This window comes from Pongo pygmaeus, chromosome 1 (assembly GCF_028885625.2).
Source record: "Pongo pygmaeus isolate AG05252 chromosome 1, NHGRI_mPonPyg2-v2.0_pri, whole genome shotgun sequence".
Taxonomy (NCBI): Eukaryota; Metazoa; Chordata; class Mammalia; order Primates; family Hominidae; genus Pongo; species Pongo pygmaeus.
Window position 1 is genome coordinate 169,219,808 of NC_072373.2, and position 25,390 is coordinate 169,245,197.

Genomic DNA, 25,390 nt, shown 5'->3' on the forward strand with positions numbered 1-25,390 from the left:
GGAAACATCAAATATTGTTAAAATCATCAAGTAAATTGTGAGATTTGTATACAGATGGCTTATTTAATATGAAGTAACGTGGTTTTCTCTTTCTCTGAAGGAACTGAACTGCTAATATCTCATGAACTATATCAAGTTTGCTTCATGTCTCTTACTGACTGTTAGACAAAGAAATCTGTCTTGAATTTCATGATGTCCTACATGTTACTGTGACTAATCCCCAACCATTTTTATTTACAGTGTTCAGAATGAGTTTCTATGACAATCCCATGCCATTTCTTAAATGTTACAAACACATTTTCTGCTTTTTAAAAATAATTATGGAACAAATAATTTGTTCTGTGCTCTATACAAAGAAAAGCACACATATTAATGAATGGAGAAACAGATTTCACTTTCAGATTGAACAACCAGCAGATATAACAGAGAATAACAACAAATCCAATATATATTGGGCCACCAGATTTTTCTTGTTGTTATTTCATTTATCAGCCAAGCAATAGTTCTCTCATATTTTCTATCACCATCCATACACATTGTCCCATTAATCCACTAACACATGCTCACACTTATAAGACCCCTTACATGCTTTCTGTCTGAATGTAGTATGTATCTGTTTTCTTTTAATAAAAGAGAGAAGAAAAGGCAAATCAGCTTCAGACTTCTGACAACTTAAAATCCACTTCAGCATAAAAGTCTCGAGACTGCTAACTTTTCTCCAAGAAGGAGCAAAATAGGGAATTTAGGTGGCTATGCTACTGGGACTTGGCTGTGTTTTAGGAACTGCCAAATGAATTCACTATCGCCTGCTCTCCAAGGCCTTCGCTTCCTTTCTGTTTTCTACTCTCTCGTTCTCCTGCTGTTTCATTTTCCTATAACGCTATTTGTTTTATATTTCAGCATTACTAGAAGGATGTCCTTTAAAAAAAATAGAACTTTTCTGTGCACAACCAGCTTTCTTTAGAGAAAACATGCTATGGTGGCGAACTACTTTTTTTTTTTTTTTTTTTTGAGACAGAGTTTCACTCTTGTTGCCCAGGCTGGAGTGCAATGGTGTGATCTTAGCTCACTACAACCTTTGCCTCTCGGGTTCAAGCGATTCTCCTGCCTCAGCCTCCCGAGTAGCTGGGATCACAAGCATGCACCACCACGCCCGGCTAATTTTGTATTTTTAGTAGAGACGGAGTTTCTCCATATTTGTCAGGCTGGTCTCGAACTCCCGACCTCAGGTGATGTGCCCGCCTCAGCCTCCCAAAGTGCTGGGATTACAGGCATGAGCCACTGTGCCTGGCCAGGTGAACTATTAAATAATAGAAAGCACCTGTACCATCTTCTGTCTGCTTGAATTTTCTTTACATTTACAAAAATATTTTTGATATAAGAAAACAAAAAATTTAACACAATAGAAATATAGTCAAATGATAGAATTCCTTGACATATACCAATTTTATGGTTAAAAAAAAAAAAAGCAATGTTAACAACTGGTTCCACAAATGTTTAAAACTTCATATAGGCCAGGTTTAGCAGCTCACACTTAGAATCTCAGCACTTTGAGAGGCTGAGGTGGGAGGATCACTGGAAGCTAGGAGTTCAGTGACCAGCCTGGGCAATGTAGTGAGACTCTATCTCCACAAAATATTTTTTTAAGTTAGCCCAGGGTGGTGGGATTCACCTTTAGTCCCAGCTACTTAGGAGGCTGAAGTAGGAGGATTGTGTGAGCCCAGAAGTTTGAGGCAGCAGTGAGCTATGACCGCACCACTGCACTCCAGCTAGGCAACAGAGCAAGACCCTGTCTCAAAATAATACTAATCACCATAAATTTTTTTTAAGTGTTTTAAAAACTTCATACAGGCTATTAGTTGAAAGGACCCTAATTTAAAAACATCAAATGCTCTAAAATCTTGATTTCTGAGGAAATTATATCTGAGATGGTACTGACTTGTCTCAAGGTATTTTCTTCAGTTTTGCATCTCTGGAATCTATCACAGTGCCTAAGATGAGTGCTGGAAACCTATCTGCTGAACTGACCCACCAATCACACAGTAGAGCTTGTCAATAAAGGTAACCAAAACAGATCTTCTATGCCAACACCACCCAAAGAGCATCTGCGCTGATGGAAATGATAACGGTTTACAACTACTCTCCAACTCACACAAGAAGTTCCCGTCTCCATAGTTTCCGGGATGCATGGGCTTAGAATCCTCAAATGTAAAAAAGAAGGTTTGGGCCTTAAGGTTCCCTTCAAGGTAGGAAGCTGAAACTAACACCAGAAAAGAAAAAGCTCTAGTTTCTCACTACTTTTTCAACTACTTTCTAAACAGAGAAAACAATGGCTTTCAGAGTGTTTATGTCTTTGCAGAGAATATTTTTCACTCCATCCATAGCTTCAAGTCTAACATACTGGGGATCATCTGAGATAAAAACAGGCCATAGAAGGGTCTGGCCTAGTTACTAATCCTAACCACATATTAACCATATAACCCTGGACAAGTTACTCAACCTCTCTGGCTGTTTCCTCACTGGCATGAAGGGAACCATAAAAGCTCCCCTACCTAAAATTTGAAGTTTATATGAAGGGCTAATTTAAAAACGCATAAGAAGAGATAATTTAAATAATGTAGTTTTAGGGCAAAAGTCTGGGGTCTAAGGGAATTGGCTTAAATGCTGGCTTTGCCTCTTAACTGTTGGTGTGGCCTCAAGTGAGATGCTCTCCGAACGTCTATTTCCCAAATAACAGGAGTAAGCCACAACAAAGGTCATCTACAATCTCTACTTCTCCAACACCACCCAACATGAAAAATTCTCCAGAACTTGGAAAAGTCAAAAAGGACCAAAAAAATTTAAAAAAACATGCAAAACCAAAGAAACTCACATCCACAATTTAGAAAATCCAACAAAGCAAATCCTAAGAAATGATACCCAGATAGGCAACCTCCTTGAATTGCCAAAAGTGTTTAAAGAGTTGGTAATCGAATGCTCTATCACAAAGCAAAATGAATGGTTAATGCTGCTCTGTCCTGAGTTTTAGACTGGGTGACTTGATAGTAAAAAGCCCAAAAATATGAATCTATGTTCCTCTCCAATCTGTCTGTTTCCCTCCAATTCTAATGTCTCAAAACACAGCTTCACTTATTCATCGTCCCCACCCCACTCCAGCACCTCCAAGATTCAACCGCACATAAAGTAAAAAGCTATGCATAATCAGTCTTTATACAGCCAAACTGAAAATGTCTTTCTTTGAAGAATTACAAAGCTTTCTGTCTGAAACCTCTGACCTTTCTAGAGAAATCAGAGTTACTGTAGTTTAAAAATGTAGGTGGTAAAAGCACAAAGGATTACATTTATCCATTTTGCATGTTTGTCGTCTTTTCTGGGGCCAGGGGCAAATATCTTTAGAACAATTAGTTCTTCAACCATAACATTTTGGACTGCAATATCCTCATTCTCCAAAGAACTATGTATACATATATATATATGGTTATACAGATATAGAACTGTGTGTGTGTATTACTATGTATCTTGGATCCAATGAGATGGCACTTTTTTGTTAATTTTTGTTCCCACTTCATTTTACTGAAACTCTAAAATACATTAATTTTAAAACCTTTTTTAAACATAAGGTTTTTGTCTATACAGTGAGTAAGCTAAGAAATCAATAAAAGTTCATTTAAATTTTTTTTAAAACTGTAGTTACTGATTGAATGTAGGGAAAGGAGAGACTTCTAAAGGTATGTTAAGAAAAGAATTCTTAATAAAAGTCCTTGTCACATATTAAGAGGCCATACAATAAAAGTACTGCAATGACTATCTTTCCCTGACAGGAATGCACAACAATAGTTACGCTGTTGAACAGCATCGTTACAAAGACTTCATTCTCAGAAGTTACTTGAAACTACTCTCCAAAAGAGAACCTCTACCATTTAAAAGAAGAGGGGGAGGAAAGCCAACTAAATGAATCCATCAGAAACTTTAGTAACTTAGTAATTTTTATATGGTGTGCATCCATCCAAAAAAATCTTGTCATAGTCATACAAAGACGCAAAATTTCTTATGCAAATAAGCTTTTGCCAAGTTCTTATCTAGAATCTTTGCTTCATATCAAACACTGGTAACCCACTTATCGTTAGTTCTCAATTATCTAATGTTGAAAATATGTTCTCAGGTACACAGTTTTCCATCAGCAACATGTTAATGTGTAATATTATTTATGAGTTACATTCAGCATAAAAGATATTTACAATTGTCATTGTTAATCTGCTATTATATCTGAGCCTGCACAACTCTGTTTAATAGTACGCAACAGGGGTTTACATGCAGATACACAATATCTTAATTACTTATTCTATAGTAAGCTCTTTAAGCATCTCCATCCCTCATTCATTTGGAATGTTAAAAAATGCCACGAAGAAGGGCTTGATGTCATCTCAACACTGAAAGCCATCTGTCTATGGCCCTCCTTTGACTTTACTCCTTCTGCAGCCAACATTTTCACAAAAGTTGATGAGAATTTGTCAACCTAAGGACTTGTCATGTCAGCTCCTTTGAAAGGCAATGGAATATTTGAAAGTGACAATGATGGGACCCTGTATGTACAATATTCATTTTATGTAGGAGCTTAAAATTAAATAACTAATCCCTTTAAGATTAAACTACACAGAATTCTAAGTGCATCCGACAGGACAAAAGGAGAGAGGCAAGCACATACCAATGCAAAAGAGATGGTTCTGAATTTCTGATATTAAGTGACATGTCTGTAAATTTGAAAATTAAATGAAGATTGGTAATGTAACACTACAGTTTCTATTACCCACTGACAAATACCTTTCCCTACTAAAAATTACTACTCAGATCAAGCTATCTGACTCACCACAGATATATCTTCTCCAACAGCATGAATGCAATGTACTACCCAATCACTGGCTGGCAAAATTACAAAAGGAAATAAAATCAACCAAACCATAGCAACAAAGACAGCCTGAAAATGGCAGCTGCTACATAGACATTCATACAAATTTTTAAATAGTACGGTATTTTTTAAATGTTTTAATTTCGCCTCACTTTTTTTAACCTGTAGAGCACTACAGCAATAGCCATTTAAAAATTTATATGAATACACATGCTCTGAGAACTGTCTATGTCTGGAAACTCACAAGTTATTTGGGACCACCATAAGCACTTACCAGAGATATAAAAATACATACAGTATGGAACTGGATACAGTTGACAATGGGATATGAGTACTATTTTTTTAACCAATTTAATCACTTTTCTTCACATGCCTCAAACTCAGTTTTCCCTTTCTAGCATAACTGATGCTACACAACTCTAAGATTCATTAATATTTCTTAAAAAGAAAGCTATTTTATTTTCTTTGCTGTAAGTTCAGTTCAGCTGCTTATTTTTAAATTAAACCTTAGAAGAATTAATATGTATAATGAATTAATATAGTATAAATTATACTTATTGGTCATCTTTTTCTATTTACAATTATAAAAATTATGTTGAGTGAGGCTTTGAGTTTTTGCACTGAAGTCATTAAGAACTAATCTTGTCGCTGGGAGCAGTGGCTCACGCCTGTAATCCCAGCATTTTGAGAGGCCGAGGTGGGCAGATCACGAAGTCAGGAGTTCGAGTCCAGCCTCACCAAGATGGTGAAACCCCATCTCTACTAAAAATACAAAAATTAGCCGGGTGTGGTGGCGGGAGCCTGTAATCCCAGCTACTCAGGAGGCTGAGGAAGGAGAATCGTTTGAACCCAGGAGGCGGAGGTTGCAGTGAGCCAAGATTGCGCCATTGCACTCCAGCCTGGGTGACAGAGCAAGACTCCATCTCAAAAAAAAAAAAAAAAAAAAAAAGAACTAATCTTGACTAAGTTTAAAGAGTTAGAAACAAAGCTCATGGCCGGGCGTGGTGGCTCATGCCTGTAATCCCAGCGCTTTGGCAGGCCGAGGCAGGTGCAACACCTGAGGTCAGGAGTTCGAGACCAGGCTGACCAACGTGGAGCCCGTCTCTACTAAAAATATAAAATTAGCCAGGCATGGGGGTGCATGCCTGTAATCACAGCTATCCGGGAGGCTGAGACAGGAGAATCGCTTGAACCAGGGAGGCGGACATTGTGGTGAGCCGAGATCGCGTCACTGCACTCCAGCCTAGACAACAAGGGCTAAACTCCATCTCAAAAAACAACAATGACAACAACAACAACAACAAAAAGCTCACTAATACACTAATTTAAGGGCATGAAATTGAAACATGTCCATCTTCAATTTTTTTCCTATTTTAAGTTTTTAATTTTAAACTAATAAAATTCCATTCTTTTCTCAAACATGATTTTGGTTTTATTTTAAATAATTATACACACAGCCATAACCAAAGGATTTTTTCAGAGCAAAGTGAATTTTGCATTTTAAAATCTAATCATTAGGGGAAGTTAGAAATAGATATTTCTCTCTCTGTAAATATATATATATATAAATATATGGAATGTATAGGGGAAATTAGAAATATATGTCTTGTACATACAAAACTATGTACAAAAATCTGCATAGTAAAAATTACATGCAATTTAGTTTTTAAAATAGTGCTTAGTTTAATACACAAAGGCTTCTCAAAGCATCTAGAACCAATTAGTTTAACTTTGTCTTAACAACTAAAAATCTTAAACCTGTGTCATAATGCTTCTATTCACTAAATTTCAACATTATAAAAACAAGAAAGAACAAATCATTCCAGATTTTGACCCTAACACTGACAAGTGTAACGTCATTTCTCTCTCTCTTTATCAAGTGTGGCCTCATTCCGTGGCTAACATCTGAATTTGACAGTGAAATATCTCCATGGGAGGGGTTTGGATTTTGACTTTTTATTTTCCCTTTGATTCAAGACAGGTGTGTGATACCATTAAAATGACATCCAACCCTAAACAATAAGATATAAAGAAGGATACAAAATGAATTTGAATTGTTTAAGAGCATAAGATTTGAAATCAGAAGACCTGGGTTTGAATCTTGCTCTGGACATGTAACCTGGCCACTCTGAAGACTCTATCCTCATCTGTTCAAATAGAGAGTGCATTACTAATTCATAATACTGCTATGAAAGCGACAGCAAGCTACGATATATGACTATGACAAACCTTACTCAGTGCCTGCTGCAGAACAGACATTCAATAAAAGTTATTTCCTTTCCTTCCATCTCCTTTTCTCTACTCCCAATTGATCTAGGTCCAAAATATCTACCACTAGGGAAGTATATGAAAGACATGAAAAGAAGTAAGTTTAAAGTTCTCAAAGAACATTATAGTTATTCCACTTCAATCTCTAGTTATCATAGTTATCCTCATCATTTTTGTTAGGGTTAGCAACATTTTAAAGAAGACCAAGATTTGCCAAAATACACAACACAAATGAACTTCTTTTTCTCAGTTTTATCTTATTTAGCTTGTTTTACAAACAGAAAAGCAAAAATATCTTCTGCTTCAGAGTTGCTGCAACTTGTCATTTGTTGGACTTATTTCTTCACTTCATAAGCCATGTTTATTTAACTAGAACACTAACAGGAGGACTAATTCCATTACATAAAATATGCTTTATGCTGTGGAATTATAACAAAACATGAGGAATTGTTTTCTAATATTTTGGGGAAAATCTAAGGAAAAAAGTCATTTCTGTCTAAGTAGCAACTAAAGAATTCTGTTAAGTTCAGGGACCCAAAAGTTTGGATCAATAATGAGTATCTTACCGTTGCCTACTGGGAAAGAGCCAAAAACCTGACAATACTCTGAACTGCCACCTTAGAAAGCAAAATAGTAAAAAGAATAAACATCTCCATGGCCCCTTTTCTGAGCTTAAGTGTGCAATGATGTCTCTAACTGGACTCTTAAATTCTAAAAAGAATTTTTGCAAAACCTTTTCCTAAAAACTTGAATAAAAACTCCCAAAGCTCCAAATAGTGTCTTAGTCTGAAAAAAGCTATGCAAAAAATTGTGGGAAGACAAATTATAAAATTCTCCACTTGATAGCTCACTGCCCAAGATCGCTTTACAATCATTACTTAAACCAAAATACTTTTACGGTATCTCCATTTGTGATTAAGTTCAGGGTTTCATGTTTCTCTTTAACAAGGCATACGAGTTCGTTCATTCTCTTCCTCCTTCACCTGACTTCTTCCTTCCCTTACTCAACCCCCATGGATTTACAATTTATAATATATTCAAAAGCAAGCTCTAACCCTTAAATAACCACGGGAAAATTATTACTAAAATGGTAATAAATCAGTGTTTAGCACATTCACTGAACTCAATCTGCATTTTATGTTTTTTCTTCTAGTCTAATCCTCAAAATTGGTTTCAAAAATCTATATTGACATTTGTGAGCAATTAGAATTGTTGCTGCTTCTGTGCAAGATTTAAAATGCCGACAGGCTGTTCCGTGTCCTCTGGAAGCAGCTTGAGGCCTTAACCAAATGAAACACCCAGTCCTACTGTGTACAGCAGTGACCACAACAAAGGCTGTGGTTTCTCCCACACTAGCCTTAAATAGGTTTAAATTAATGCTATTCATCACTGAGTGGAAAAGAAGACAAGGAAAATCCAAGCCAGAAGCATTGGGAAATTTTCTTACCAACACACTCAACCTCTTAGGCATAAATGAACTGACTTCCATTCAAAGGTTTACTCCAGAACAACTATTTCTCCCTATTCCTGTACACTCTCTGCCTTAGAACTACCATCTTTTGCACTACATTCTAGATAAAGGATTTTGTTACTACATTCTAGGTAAAGGATATTGTTACTATCCTCAAGTTACACAGAAAACACTCAAGGATGTAAAATCAATATTTATCTCAAATTTGTTGACTGCTACTGCTACCTTTTTTGAAGAATTAAAAGATAAATTAAAATTTCTAAAAATATGCCATATATCCATAATTTACAATAGCTCGATCAGCCACAAAATCCACCTTGAGCTTAAAGCTAGTTTGATAGGGCGATCCTTACTCTCCTAATTTAAATATCACTGTATATACTAGTTTTACTCCTTCTTTTTCCAAACACGCTTTATTAATAATTACAAATCACAGGAAGTAACTGCACAACTTTCTACTAGGGAGTTTATTAAGTTACTGAAAAAGTTTAATTACAAAAATGTATAGTCCTAGATTTGAACGTAAACACACATACATGTACCTGCTAATAGAATATATTGAATATATTTTATATATGCAATGTTGCCTCAAACTAATGTAGGAAGTTACCTAAAAATTAAGAAATTATCATAATCATAATTAATTTGGCATAAAATTATAAACTGTAACAATCTAATGTGATTTATGTATAAAAATTATAATATTCTATATGCACTGAAAACCTTATCTGTATAATTACACTGTATTTAAAATACTAGCATTTCAAAAAAGAAATCATTCCCATTGCTCAAACAGCACTCTGTGCAGCCTGGATGTGCACACACATGCACACGAAGCACACACACGCCCCTACACCGACACTCCTAATCTTACACCTGCTCTGAAGCAGTAGGAAGTGAATTCTCAATCTGTCAACATGACCATCTGGTCTATCTGCATATCACGGCTTTCTCTATTACTATATGAAGGAATGGCAATCACGAAGCCAAAATAAAACTAAAATGCACCTGAATGGGAGTAGCTCTCTTTTGGCTGAAATGGAATAATATGAGGTACAGCAGAACAAAACTAGCAAGAATCTAAATAATTTGAAATGAGCATTCATGTCAGCATAATTAAGTGAACAATATGGTACAGGTAATGTGGTAATCAGTAATATTGTTGAGTAGGTTTATAGGACAGGTATCAGGCTTCCGAGACACTGAAACAGCTCCTTCAGTGATTGAAAGGATCTTTGCTATTCCTGATGCAAGCAAAATTAAGTAGAGGTAATAATGGTAGTAGTGTGGAAGCAATCAGTAACTACTGCACTAAAAGATTACCGTGCAAAAGTGTTCTCTTTCTACCTTAAAACTAACAAGTACTCATACTGCTGCCATTAGGACAATAGCAACCCGCTTTGTCACTGGCTAATTAACAATTAAAGCAATTACCTGACAAACTGTGGTCACTTATTAGTCTTTCAAACTGAATTTTAAGACTGCTAAAAATACTTCTAATGTTAGAAAATTCCTCATCTGCAAAAAGTGAAGATGGCTCACTGTGATTTAGCTTTTAGGCCTAATGTCACTTGAAAATTAGCAAAAGCCTTAGTTGAATTAAACATAAATTCATTTGTTTAATTTTAGATTTTAAATGTCCCCACACAGCTGCCTCCGAGCTTTTATTCTACCCCATGGCAGGTAATAATATCAAATATAAATTGTGAAACTGTCATTCTATGGCCTAAAAATAGCAACCTGCCTCTATCCAAGAAATGAGTTCTTAAAAAGTATAACCTTTCACAAAATCTAACTAATTTGACTGAGAATCTTTCTAGAATCTGATTACATTACCAGAAGTTATACAGAAGTGGTTAAAAAAAAAAAAAAAACAACAACTCTCCAGAAACTTTTCGGTTGAGTGCCTACTAATGAACAAAGGTTAACTTTATCTAAAAGGTCAAATGCCTGGTGGCTAAGGTTATGACCTTAACAACTTAAATTGTGACCTTGCCACGTGCCGGGTATATTGTAGATTCTGATACAGATCATCTGGTAAAGACTGGTCATAAATTAGCTTTACTGTTACATACCCACAAAGAAAACCATTTGCCACAATACCATAATATCTCCAAGTTGTCATATGATACATGGGAAGGACAACTCAAATTGAGACCAAATTAAGGGCATAAAATGGTTTTGTTCTTTTAACAAGATGAAATTCTCAGGCTTATGAAATCACTCCAATTTCATTACACTTGTTACTGTTTATCAGCCACAAAATTCACAGTTCTAATGCCACTGGATTTAGAGGGAAAAAACTGGAATGTAGTTTATGTATTATATTTTAGCATCTCAATAAGTCTTAGAATAAATTACCTCCGCTTTAAAAAAAAAAAAAAAGATTGATTCTGCATTTGCTTCTAGTATTCTCATGTATGTTCTGAGATTTCAACTTCCTACCAAAGAAAGGTGGACACATAAAGCAAGAATTATTACACACAAATTTCAGAAGGAAAAGAAGATCTAATTTCTATGACCATCTAGGGGGAAAAAAGGCATTCTGGAAAGGAAAAAAAATAACATTTTAAAAGAAAGAGCGAGAAAAAACGCATTATAGGTGAAAAGGCCACAATGGTTTTGGCATGTATCTTGAAGCACGTTTCAGAGTCTCTGCCTCCTGCCAATACTGGCAAGTTCTCAAAACTTTTAAGGAGGTAAAAACATTGTTTAGTGTTTACAAATCTTCAGTATTATAACAGATGCTTGTCAAATCAGTTGTATGTAAGTTGACCGATCTACCTCATATTTGTATTGGCAGCTTCCCTTCCACAAATAACAGGTCTCTAAATCTCTTAAATCAAATTTGAAATATTTTCAGACAAAAGACCCTTAATATTTTCTTTTACAATCTTCCTGTTGCGCGCACAGAGAAGCAGCCATTACTGCGGTCCCGTGAAAACCAATGGCCAAACATTTGGCTGGCATTCAGGCATAACAAGGGATTCTGGGATACATCAGGAAAACCAAACCGAAAGGTAGTCTGATCTATGCTGCTGTCAATAAATCTTTCATAAGCAATAAGGATGCTAACTCTCCTAAGTAACCTTCTAAATGTCATTTTACCAACATAACCCCTTCAGGCATTGCAACAACCAACAACTGTGTCAGTTCAAGGATTGGGAGCAATAGCACAGTAACAAACCAACGACGAAAAAGAATGCACGTAATGAGAACAGCGAAAAGATTGCATTTCTTTAAATACAGAGAAATGTTTAAGACGAAAACTTAGAATGGACGCTGCTTACACCGACAAAAACTTCACAGGTATTTCATTTTGATGTTATCTTATATGGAAGCACACATCATGATCTGCATCACCTGTTGGCACTTTCAAGTTTCGATGTTGGTCAACTATTCAGGATAATTTATAGGTTATATTTTTCTAAATATCTAAAAGGTAAAAACAAGAGTTTAAAGAGTGCTTCTTGAAAGCACCTGTAACATCTATACTTTTTTTGCGTTTTGCTGTGCTTAACATATGCAGACACATTTTTAAAAAATTTTAACTTTGCTTTTTCGGTAAACAAAACAAATGAACAACAATAGGGTTAAGAGTGGGTTAAAAAAGGGCTACTTATTCCTGTTTAGAGGTCACTTGAGAGGTGCTGACTTTTCATTCTTGCTACCCAGAATTGGCTAAAGCAAAAGGCAATTCTTATAATTAAGTATACATTTTTGAAAACCCAAATATTTGAAACACTTACAGCTCACATCCTCTAAAATACTCATCTATCCCCTGCCAACAGAATGCAAATGATGATGTGACATGCTTGCAAAGCTAATTTCTCCAGTTTCTTATGTAAGGGCAGATGGATAACAAAAGTTCTCTTTCTAAAACATATATTGAGAAAAATAATAGAGAACAGGCTATCAGCTGGCTTCTTTAAAAACTCACTAACATTTTTAGAATTAAAAATGTTTTGAAGAAAAGTGCAGTGTTTTTACAGGTAACATCTCTCCTTTGTAAAAAAAAAAAAAAAAAAAACATAAATATTTGAACCCCAAAACAACCTACTGGTAGGATTCCACAACCCTCTTTCTTCCATCTGGCTCAAGTAACTGCCATGAAGGTAATCTAGCAAGACCGATATGTACATATATAAAGTCAACAAGTTACACAAGACCTGAGCGTTCACATAGCACAATGAGCCTTTTGTCTAAAACAAGACGAAAGGAACAAAGTAAAAATGCATTATTTTATCTAGTCCTCAACAGTTTTATCCTGCATGCTATTCTAAACACTGAAACATGCACAGGTAAGACATGCCTTGAAAAAAAAGAAAAAAAAATTTAAGATTTTATAATAAATCAAAGCAACTCACTACATCAATTATCAACAGCAATTTTTCAATGTGTTCATGCACTATACAGGTTGATTATTTTTAATATTAACCTCTCCATCAATTACTGAAAGGGCTGGTTTGTTTCCCTTAACTATCTGAGACAACACTAAGAATTCCTAAATACAAAACTACTAAGTCTGCAAATTAATGTGATTTTTTTCCTTCCTAAATGATCAGCAATTTGATAGTAATCTTACCTCCAACTTCTTAACTGGCAAGGGGTTCAAGAGGCCTCAGTAGGTTAAAAACACTCCCAGCAGAAAACCAACTAAAAATATTGCCTCAATACCAAAATAAATGCTTTTAAACCAGATCATTTGTCAGTTAAAATATACTCTTTACTAAAAGGGTTTTCACGAGGCTTCTCTCACCCCCTCATCAAAAAATGTGATTTAAACATATCACATATCTGATTACCAACGCCTCTGAAAACACTACTTACCAAAAGAGCTGAACTTAGTGAGAATTCGCTCAAAGCTATGCTTTTCCACCTGAATGAAGGTGGCACCTCAGACTTTGGTTTCTCAATCTTTGAAACCACACTGGCTTCATGTACGTGGCCTGTAACTTGGGGAGCTCAGGAAGGATCCGGCATAACGCGGAGGCCATCAGGAAAGAAACACACACAAGAAAGTGGGAGTTAATTCTCACCATCGCACTTACCTGCTGCATGCACAAAGTATGCCAAATATAAATCGAGTTCCTTAACAGAAACCCCTATGTGATGGGGTTGGACACAGAGCCCTGGATTAGAGCATTGTGGGGACTTTACAAGGCGCTCGCCATCAGTACTTTCCAGCGGAATACCTTTAAACAAAATCACCATAACAAGGTCCAACCTCCAGACTTTATCTGCCTGGCGGAGGCAGTCAATTCTTCGCATCTTGCCTTTCTGGTCTGGGTTGGAAAGAACACAACATGGAGGTTTTTTCCCTGTAACTGTAAGAACAAAATCCTCTCGATATTCGGGTCGGATATCTTTCCGCAACTTTGCCAGAAGTCGAGATGCCCACTTCTGCTTGACCTCTGGTTTTTCACTTAGCAATTCATCCTTCACGGCTCTCTCTTCTTCTTTTGACATACGCTTTTCATGCTTTTTGAAGTATTTTCGTTTTCGGGCCTGCAGGTTGAACCATGTGTAGGCAAAGGCTCGGACGTGGGGCAGAAGTGCTTCGATGAAAGGATGAAATTCATCCTAGGAAAATGAACAAAAACAAAAATATAAGTAGAATGAAAACAAAAGAAAACAACTTTTCTTCAGCGGGTCACCTTAAGAAAGAAATTCCTCATTTCACTTGAAATTTGATTAGAGCATTCTGTTACCAAAATCATACACAGGATCCTAAGGGAAGTCTGGGAAGGTGGGAGAGAAAACTATCAGTATCATTTCTTATGATTGGAAATAAAAAAACTGCTAAAAATTAAAAAACTGTTTTAATATGTTCACCAGGGTACACCAGCTGCTATTGTCGGGCCTAGCTCCCCATCCTTTAGATAGTAAGTGAAGTTTATCTAAATGCTTATAACAATGTATAATCTTAACCCTATTTCAAGGAAAGCATATCTAATTTTGTCCCAGCCTTGACCTCACCACTTGTAGTACAGCCAGGGCCCGGCCGCCAGATTGGCAAATCCTAAACATTTAGATGCCAGTCAATGTTTATGGAAGTCTAGGAGCAAAAAATCATCTCTACAATCAATGAAAACAAAGGCTTTCCCTCTAAAAATACTGCATGTAGATTCTGATATGTTTTTTACTTATTTTGCTAGTGTCTAAATTCCCCTTTTAAATATTATAACTACATATAATTTTTTTTAGTCAAAAACTAGGAAAAATTTGGCAGGTTCATATACAAAAGAAGGGATGAATTTCATATTTATTAGGCTAAAATAAAAGATCTATGCCCAAGACATAATTGCTAATATTATGGGAATGAAACAAAAAGGCGGAAGAAAGAGGAAAATAAAACAAAGAAAAGCATACATGAATACATTTAATTTACTAATATGATTGTGAAGTGCTTTCAGTAATAATCATACCTAAAAAATAGATTATTTAATTTTTGCAAATACTATTTCAGGATTTTTCTCATAGGGAAACAGAACCTGGTATTTTCAATATTTACCAGATTCCAGGAAAACCCTCATAGATGCCTCTTAAAATTGAAAAAAAAAATTGAGTTTCAAATATTTAAATGTTTCTTCCTGTTTTGCTTAAAATGTTTGATCCTTATACATGACATTTTCATAGGAAATATAAATATATTTTTTAAAAAATTAAGCAGTAACCTCCACAAAGCTTTCGGAGTACGTCTAACTTTTGATTAACTAATCCACAGTGTTACATAACTTCTCTCTGCCACGTAACCCCCTCTCCAAAACATAGATTACCTTCAAATAAATGAGGATTAGAAACCAAAGAAAGATTCGATGGCTTTTTGCTAAATGGTGTAGGACAGACAAATATTATAAAATGCATTCTTTTTCAGTTTGTTATATCTAACTAAATATATACTTTCAAGGCACAGGTAGCAGTAATGTCCAGAATATTATTATTAACGCAATTACTAAATTTTTAAATGTTCAAATGTGAACTGATAAGGTAAAATTGGTAAAATATTTAATAGTCGTGTTGTTTAAAAATTTAGCAAACTATAATCAATCATTTAAACACTCTATATGACTGAGCTTTTAAAAGTATATATTAATATAATACATAATAAATCACTTCAATAACTGACTTTTTTCCTCTCTGCACAAATTTCAGGCTCTATGTTTCAAGTTTAGCTTTCAAAACTACTCTTTTTCAATAAAAGAATCCAAAAGAGAAGTAGTCAGCTTTTGTAATACGTGTGCATTCTTTAAGTAGAGAATAGAAAAAAATACAGGAATTGTTATTCTTGCCATAAACCATTAACATTTTTTAAATTTCTGATGTTTGAGAATATTTCTTATTCTCATACTTTAGGTGACAGGCATGGGGGGCAAGTCACAGTTTATCTGCAAAGGTATTCGCCAAACCACGAAGCATCTAAACGTTACTAAATTCTGAGCTCATCCTTGAAATGATCTAAAATACATAAATTTTAGGTTTGAAACAGAACTTCACATTGACTGATTTTCTTATATATACAAGACATGCTAGGGACCAAGACTCTGTTGTATTATGCAAAAAACTCCTGGAGTCTACCTTTAACTACCAAGTGAGCTTTCACCAAAAGGAGGACTTCATTTTAAAGTTTCATCCCCATTTTATAATGCAAAGGATAACTTAGCTCCAAACAATTCATATCTATGTTAAAACATTATCTTATTTAAAAGTTTGATTAATGATAATAAGCATTTAAAATAAACATTCTAATATGGCATTTTAAGTGTTTGTAGATACTCCCAATATGCTTTTCAAAAAACTGCAAACTGCATGCATGCATTCGTGTTCAACAGGATTCTGTTTACCTGCCAACCAAATGCCCATATATCTCATCATAAAAATCCTTAAACAAGAACTATGTCAGCTAGTCATTAAGAATAACCTAAGTCCCCAATTTTGCATCAAAAGTATTTACAATGTATTACTCCCCAAAGGTTAAGAACCTGCCAGTAAAAGTCCACAATATTTTGTATAACTTTACTCATATGCACAATTAAAGTATTAATTTTTTCTAATGTATCTTTCTCAAGTCATGATTTAAAATATTCCAGAATATCAAAACTAAAGAGTATCATTAGCTTGCAAGAAATGTCCAGGAATAGCATAAATGATTAGTTAAAAAAAAAAAAGTAGTGTGCCTTTATAATTCATATTGCTGAACATATCGCTATAAGCTACGTACTATTTCATAACATTCAAGAGAAAAAAAAGAACATTTTACATATGTACTCAGTGAGAAAGTTATAGGCCACCAATAAAAACAAACCTGAAAACCTGTTTCAAAAGTGGTATTACTTTGAATCAGCATCTTAAACATTGATCTGTTTGAAAGTGAGCCAAGTTTAAGAACCACTGAATGTTGATATTTCTGGAAACTACTTTTTTTAAAGGTTCACCTACAACTTTCTGCTGGGTTATCACTATATGGACAGTATCTGATTTGATTATATGCCCATATTTGATTAAAATAAGATGTCTAGGTTTTTCTTGGTAAAGTTTTTTTTTTAATTGCCTACAAGTTAAATGGAGTTTCATTTACTTTTATCACTGTGCTTACTGATTTTTTTAAATGAGCAATAAACTACCGAAGTTCTTCTTCCTAAAACTGGCTCTAAAACATTATAAATATCCCAGCAAGTTAAATAAATTGTAAATAAAATTTTAAAAGAAGAACCCATAAAATATGAGCCCTCATTCACTATTTATTGTACATTTTCTTTACAAACTGTTACACTAAATAAGCATTTCTCTTAGTGGTGTTTCCAGAAGAAGGCCTAGTGAATGCATCAATCAACGCTGCTAAATATGTAAGCCAAAAAAAAACAAAAAACTTTCTTAATGTCATAATAGCTCATGAACCAAGAGAAGCCAACTTTGTTAAATACCTGACTGTGCCCTAGGCCTGCATGGATATACAGGTGCCCTCATATACGCACCATTCCCAAATATAAATTTATCTTTTCAGAGCTCAATTGAGAAGACACTAATGTATGTTAGGGTCCTTTCCCTTTATTGCAGCTCGCTGGTATTATCTACAAGTTCTGTGTGTTGCAAACTTCTGCCAGCTAGAACTTCAGCCTTCGAATCTCAGCATTTTCACTATAGTCCGTAATTCATTCAAATTATCTTACACTTTGCATCTTATCCATATGCAATTGTGAACCTTGCCAGAAGTGGTTGGAAAAGTTTCATTCCATACTTCCACAAGTTACTAAAATAGGAACTTTGGAAGTTTGTTAGGAAAAAAAAAAAAAAAACTTTTACAGTAACTAAAAGTAACTGCTATCCATTATTAATGCTAGGCCTAAATCCCAAACAGACCATTTCAACATAAAAGCTGCGTTTAAGAGTCTTCTGAGATAAAATACCCGGCATTATTACTGTTAGATATTGCAATAAGAAGGGATGTCATGTGGGAAATAAATCCAGAATCTAGAGAGTAGAGCGAAAACTACTGATACTTTTTAGCCTTCCAGAAACTATTCCGGTTAAACCGTTATCTCCTACTAAATGAAGGCAAGAAGTGGTAGGTTTTTTAAGGGAGAGGTGAATAAACATTTTATGTGAAGCATACAACTTCATGTAGGTGATTAATGGTCAGATCCTAATGTACCAAAGCAGTATGAAATCTCACGCTTAAAAAAAAAAAATAGCGCAAAACCACTTTGACTTCATGCCTTTTAGTCAAAGAAAACAAATAACATATTCAAAGGGGACCGGATTTGAAGTCTCGAAGCAGCAATATTTTGCCTGGGGGTGGGTAGACAAGGGAGGGATGGACAGGAGGGCACGGAAAGGAGAGGCGGTGGGGCGCGAGAGCCCCACGCTCTGAGCTGAGTCGGAGGGGAAAAGTTGCCCCCGTCCTGCGCGCGGAGCGGCCGGAGTCGCGCGTTGGCGGTGGTGGCGGCGGTGGCGGCGGCGGCGGGGGGAGCCGTGTCCGGCCCGGGCCGCCGCTCCGGCTCACGGCTGGGAGCCCAACTCTGCCCGGCGCTACCCGGCCCGCGGCCCGCGGCCTCCGGCGCTCGGCGCCCTGCACAGCGTGGGCTAGTCTCGGCCCCGAAACTTTCACTCCGGGAGAGCGAACGGGCCACCGGCGCGCGGCGAGGACGCAGGCTCCACCCGGCCGGCGCGGGGGAACGCGCGTCCACGCAGCCCCGCTCAGCCGAGGGCTCGCCGCCGCCTACCCGCGTCCGAGGGGCGCTGTCCGGGCCGGGGCCGGGACGGCAGCCCGCGTCCTTCCCGCGGCCGGACCCCGAAGGCTGACAAACAATAAACAAAAGTAAGAGTTCGGGGAGGCGGCGGGGGGCTGCGGCAGCGCGGGCTCCGGGGAGCGGACCGTTGGGCGCAGGCACCCGAGGTCTCCCCGCACCAGAGGACTGCAGCCGGCCCGAGCGTGCGGGGTGAGCGGTGGGCTCCGTCGGCGGCCCCCTCCCCGGGCGCCGCGGAACTACGGAATCCCTGCTCCCGGCAGCAGAAACGCTGAGCCAGATTTCTGCGTGTCATGGACTGCAACCCTGCCGAAACACGTGCGGGGTGTCCGAAAACACTGCTGTTCCGCAGTCCGTCGCCCCGATATTAATTAACGCATTAATAAGAGGGCGCCATTAGCCATGTGCCCACACAAATGGCCGTGCAAGAGGAATGCACCCGCATGGAAACAAAGTTACTTTCTTAAAGCGGGATCCCCCCCACCCGCGGGCACACGCGCGCACACACACAGAAACACGCGCAGATACAGACACACACCGAGACGCACGCCCTGGGCCTGGCCGGAGCGACGGCCCCGGTGCCCCCCACCCAGCCCCAGCCCTGCCCCCGGCGCCCTGGCCCCCCAGCCCTCCGCATCCACGCCGCGGCTTACCTGGGTGAGACAGAGCGGAGAATACATAACTGCCGGGCGCTGGGGTATGCGTGTGCGTCTGGGTGTGCGGTTTGGAGGTGTGCGTGAGTGTGGGTGAGAGAGGAGAAAGAGGGAGAGAGGAAGAGAGAGAGAGAGAGAGAAGGGGGGAGAAAAAAAAATCAAGCCTGCTTCTTGCGTTCACATTTCCAAGTCGGCTCAACTGCAGCCAGCCAGCGCTATTGCCGCTCCATGAGCTGAACTTTAACCCCGCCTAGAGTTTCCCTACACTCCACTATACATGCCTACTGTACGCGGGCGTTAAAGGCATAGCGCACCCTTTCCCGCTCCCGCGCCGGCCCGGCCGGGTGCCCGCGAGCTGCCCGCGCGCCCGCCTCCGCCTCCGCTCTGCACCGCACCGCACAGCCGCCGCCCGCTCGCGCCGCCGCGGCGGGGGGGAGGGGGTGTGGGGGAGGGGGCGGCTGCGGCGCCGCGCGGCCAGCCGGGTCCCGAGCCTCCGCGGCCGCTCGCGCTCGCAGGCTGGCTCCCTCGCTCCCCGGCTCTCTCCGTGGCTCGCTCCTTGCTCGCTCGCTCGCTCGCTCGCTCGCTCTCCCGCTCGCTCCCCGGCCCCCCCGCCCCCCTCCCCCGATCAGCGCATTACTGGGTAACGCAGTGAGGAGCAGTTACAGTCTGTACTCCCGGGCAGCTATAGGCTGCCACAGGATGTGCTTAAGCAAACAAAACTACTTTTCCTCGTCCCCATCCCCCCACCCCCGCTGCAGACCTCCGCGGACCTCGGTGGAGGACTTGGGCAACTTTGCCAGGTTGCCCCGCACCCCCCGGGCCACCGCGTGGGCACGTAGAGAACCGAGGAGGAGGCCGGGCGGCACATTTGCATGTATGCAAATTTCTTTGAAAAATCAGACCTCCTAGGTAACTTTTTTTCCCCCCACTGAAATGCGGTAAGGCTCAAAGCATTGTAATCTCTCCAGCGAAGCTTTCTGTGGGAATAGATTCGTCGGCAGAGGTAATTATGCACACAATCCTGCAAACTTTGTGCAGCTTCGGTCCTGTGGCATTCAGAAGCAGGGGTGGTGAGGAATCAGTGCCCATAGAAGATTCGCCGGATTTGGGGGGCGGGGGTCTGGAGAAAAGAAGGCGGAGATTAATGAGCGTTCTCCCTCCCAGGACTGTGAAACTAGTGGGTTTGAACACAAGACGCCATAGAAAAAGTTCTATCACGTTCAGAAACAACAGTGGTTTAGCTGTGACATCTTTTTCTTTTTAGGGGGAAAAAAATACGTGAAAGGGATGTCCCCTTAGGGAAGGGAGATATTCTGATACACAAACGCGTGCCCAGAACTGGACATAGGCTGTCATTACCGTCCCAGTTTCTGGGACACCTCTGGAAGGGTGCCTTTTAAGAATCCCATTTTTCCCTCCCCCAGGTAATAGTTCTTAAAATGGAAAAGAGCTTCCTGCAATTATTTTAGGTTTGCTAAAGTATTGTTTTGGCAGAAAAGGGGGGTGGTTTTTAGGGTTTGGCAAGTTGCCAGTAAGCCTGCTTTTCCAGTTTTTTTTAACCTCATATTTTCTCTCTAGGCTCTCCTCTCTCGGAGGGGGGAAAAGCATACCTGCCTCTTCTAAGCCCCCATCCCTTATTTTACTTCTCTTCCTCATGATGGTTTGCTAAATGCTTCATTTGACAACCCTTCTCAAAATTCCAAAAGGAAAGAGGTGGGTATCATGTTGAAAGACACTGGCACACAGGGGAATCTGCCCTTCGGTGCAGGTGACATAGCCAGAGAGTCTCTAAAGAGAGGACATTCCTGTAGGAAAGTGAGGGTAAGTGATGTGTTAACAAGTGAGGGTGAGTGATGTGTTAACGCCACTCTCATTCAGACATCTTTTCAAAGCAAGGGGCAGGAAATATTGTACTGGAGAAAGAGCAAAAGAGAACCTCTGAAATAATTCTGCATCTGTCTAAAGTTATTTTATGCTTGTACGTTAGTTACTTTATTGCCAAAATAATTCCCGAATGCTCAAGAACCATTCTCTCCCCCACCCTCCCTCCTAAACATCCTTGGAAATCTCTCAAGATTATTTACTAAGGAGTGAGGAGAAATAATGATTTCAGCCTTTAATGAGAGAGTCCATTTTCCCAAACTTAACCCACTGCTTTTCCTTGGTTCCTCTCAGATTTTAGTAGGGGAGGAATGTCCTAAAAGCCAAGCTGTGTTACAGAGACAACATCCCTGGCCACGAGAACCTTTGCTGGGATCTATAACTTCAATGCGCTCCAAGTTTCCTCGATAGAAGTTTCTGGCTGACGGTCCCAACATGTAACTGAGGCACAGTGAGAAGTTATTGTTCAGAGTGTGTACTCGGGAAGCTCTCTTCCAGAGCAGATTAAAATCTTTCTTTTGGTGTATTAAAAGATACACTTCACATCTGCCTATTTTCAAAACGGCAAAGATTCTTACTTTTGAGTCTCAAGGAAAAAAAAAAGATTTTTTTTAAAAAAAGGACTGGCACGTCGCCCTGTTTTTTTTTTTTTTTTTAAATGGGGGAAGTAATTTAATGCTGATATTTCTACTTTAAAAACTTCTTTTGTTGCAGCAGTTGATGTGCCCCGCGATTTCCAGCTTTCTGCGGTTAGCAATATTATCTTAAGTAACTTTTGGCGCCCTTCGTAAGACTTTTGGATATGGGACGATTGTTTGCGCCCTCTAGGCAAGGGCTGGATCCAAGTTCAGCACCAAAGCCCTTCACATCCGCTCCTGCTTTCTCTCCTATCTCCGCCAGCTCCCGCTCCCTCCCCCGCGGAGGGAGGGGGGGAGGCGGGGGAACACTACAAAGCACAGTTCCAACTACAGCCTTTGGAAACAAGACTGAGAAAAATACAGTAGAAGAGTTACAGTTACAGAAAGGCTTCTGGTAACTTTCTCTCCAACAGGCATAAATTTAAACACACGCACAAAGAAACAGATGTTCCTCAAAGGGCAGACTGGGGGTAAAAAACATTTCCAACCCTCTCCCCTCTTCCCAAGTTGCAAAAGTAAATCCTTGTCCAGAGTTCACAAAGATACTAACGCACTTGAGAGAGAGCAGGGATGGAGGAGGAGGGAAGAAAGAAAGGATAGTAGAGAGAGCAGTGGAGGAAACGCAGGTGAAGTATGGAAACTAGTTCACTGCAATCATATAAATGACCCATTGTTAGGAAGGATAAATCCCTTATTGGAAATAACCACTCCAATCATTTATTTTGCAAGTGGTAGGAGGCTGCCTTGAAATGGGATTGTCTCTGCGCAAAGGAAGCTCCTGTCATGCTCTCTGTTATCCATATTCTTCCTGGCACAGAGCCCAGCCTTGCATTTACTGTGTTTTATTTGCAGAAACGTTACCTTGCCAGCTTTAGTGAAATCCTCTTAGATATATAAATTACGTCAATAAGGTTTCACTTATATGTACATCTCAAATAGCTCTCATTTTGGAGGTTTCTTAATAGGGAGATCTTATTAATATGATTTAGATTTTAATACCCAAAGCAGTGAAGATAGGACTGGGATTCATAAGCGACAACACCATAACTCTGTAGTTCTTATCAACACTAACTTTATTAACTGGCATTTTTCAACATTTTTTCTTCTCTGGTTTTTGACCTGCTGGTCACTTCTGTGCAGATTTTTCTTATGTGCATATAATCCTAAATTGAATCATGTTGCTGAAGTGAGTGTCCAAGTGAATTCTTACATCAAATTTCCAAGCCAGATATGACTAGAAGGCCTAAAGCCTTGGGAAATAGCTCGATGGGAATTTAATCCAAAGAAGGGAAAGAGCCCATATTATTTTCCATTCACTTCCCAACAGAATTAGGTGTCTACACTGCTCAGAGAGGAGGAGATGGAGATATTTTAGTCAGAGGCTGCCAGTTACTGTCTCCAAGACAAGCTACTGCAGTTGGTTTCCACTGGATTTGTATCAAGCACTTGTCCAAGAGGCCAGACTCCAACTAACAGCAAGTCAGCGATCTTCCATACTCACACCCTCCATGGGGGTTGTTGTGGTAACAAGGAGAAACGTGAACTTGGCCAGTCTTAACGTCCTATTTCCTACTGACCATATACTTTAAAAAGCAGAATTCAAGAATAGCCAAGAAAAAACACTCCCCCCATTTCTTTCAAGTGTGTAAGACAGCTGCTAGTCCACATGTGAAACATTCTCTCCTTTAAAACTGTTGTTTAGAGTTCAAGAAGAGAGGTTTACCTATTAATTTCAAAGTACTTGAAATGCCAAAGCTTCTAAGATAATCAGAGTAAGAAGTTTTGTAATGCTGAATACGCAATATGTTATTTCCCAAAGCTCACTACAGTCCCACAATTCAGGCAAGATTTAAGCCACACGTTTCTTAAAGTTGAACTTCACATTCTACAAGTTACCAACTTCCCTGAGCTTAAAAATAATAGCTAATGCAAAGTTAATAACTAATACAAAGTTATTTCTCTAGCAGAATGTTTCTTTTTCCAAAAGACAAGGAAGAAGGCACACGATTCATACAAAACTCCCCCGATCAGCTTTTTTTTTCTTAAACGCGAAAACTCTTTCCTATTGTGCTTGCTAAATCCGGAAGCGCTTGTAGCTTTGACAGCTTGAACCACACCATCCCCTTCAGAGCTGCAGAGAACTTCAGATCTCCTCTGCCCCGCCCCCTCTGGCTATTGAGAACTATTGTACACTCAAGCTTCCTTATGATTGGATAAAGCTTTTGTCAATCTCCCATGTTGTCCCATTGATTAGAGGATCTAATCGTCAATTATTCTCCGGGTCCAGACATTTCTTTTCGGGTTAGGTTGACTGCTGAGGCCAGACGTCTTTTACAGAACAGAGCACGTACAGGATTTCCCCCCACCCCTTTCTGGAACCGAGCAAGCGCTAGGAGGAAAAAAATCTGTCAAGCTCAGCAATTTTTTCAAATCCCGAAAAAAAAAAAAAAGAAAAAGAAAACCCGGTCTCTGATGCACATAGCAAAAACACCATCAACAAAGCTACATCTTTAAAACAAAACCATCACAATAGACATTTACCCAGCAATCACTTAAGTGCATATGCGAGCTAGAGAAATTTTAGTCTTAGCCATTAAACAAAATCATTCTACCATTATTGTTCATAAAACGCATATCATATAAATGCAAAATAGAAAGTTTAAGATGTACCACGTACCATTGCAATGTAAAAAGAGTACGTGAGAAACTTTAAAATGCTCAGACGAATTGCTTCATTTGTTGTCCCCTTTTTTTTTGCATTAAAAAAATATCTAAATAAACTTGGAACCGTTGAAAACCCGGAAGAGATTTTTTAAAAAGCTGTTGGCCAATTGCAGGCTTCTTGGAGAATTTTTTTTTAACTCCAAATCAGAAGGCTTTTGCAATTGCAAGGCGCGCTCTCTCCCTCTCTCACTGTCTCTCTCTCGCTCGCTCGCTCGCTCTCACTCTCTCTTTTGAAAGCGATCCAACCCGGGCTGGCTGGTTCTCAGATTCTCTCTGGTTTTGCCTTGCGTGCTTTGGATTGTACGAGACTTTGCAGAAGTTGCAATCGATTCGGCAGTCCCTCTCTCCTCTCCCTACCCCCTTGTTTATTTCCGCAATCGCTGCAATTTGCATAGTAACCACGCACGAGGCACCCGCGGCAGCCGGCGGCAGAGGGGGCCGGGAGGGGGCAGGGAAAAGGCCTTGCCCCCTTCTCCCCTCCTCCAGTCTCTCTCCCCGCCAGTCGTCTCCTCCCCTACGGCGCGTGGCCAATAGGAGCCCCTACATTCGGCGCAAGCTCCGGTCTGGACACCGTTTTGAAGAAAAGCCCCTGTGTTACTAGG

The 25,390-nt window shown here is 39.3% G+C and overlaps 1 protein-coding gene across 9 annotated transcripts in view; it reads right to left on the minus strand.

Moving 5' to 3' along the window:
* NFIA (nuclear factor I A) overlaps nt 1-25,390 on the minus strand; it is a 599,513-nt gene that overhangs the window by 362,376 nt on the left and 211,747 nt on the right. For 4 of the 9 annotated variants that reach the window (XM_063654979.1, XM_063654975.1, XM_063654972.1 and 1 more), the window contains exon 2: nt 13,697-14,228. In XM_063654979.1, the coding sequence (XP_063511049.1) occupies nt 13,697-14,228 (532 nt within the window). Of the gene's footprint in view, nt 1-13,696; nt 14,229-19,545; nt 20,155-24,741; nt 25,152-25,390 lie in introns of those variants that run through there. The other 5 variants (XM_063654985.1, XM_063654976.1, XM_063654974.1 and 2 more) reach the window with 5 other exon arrangements.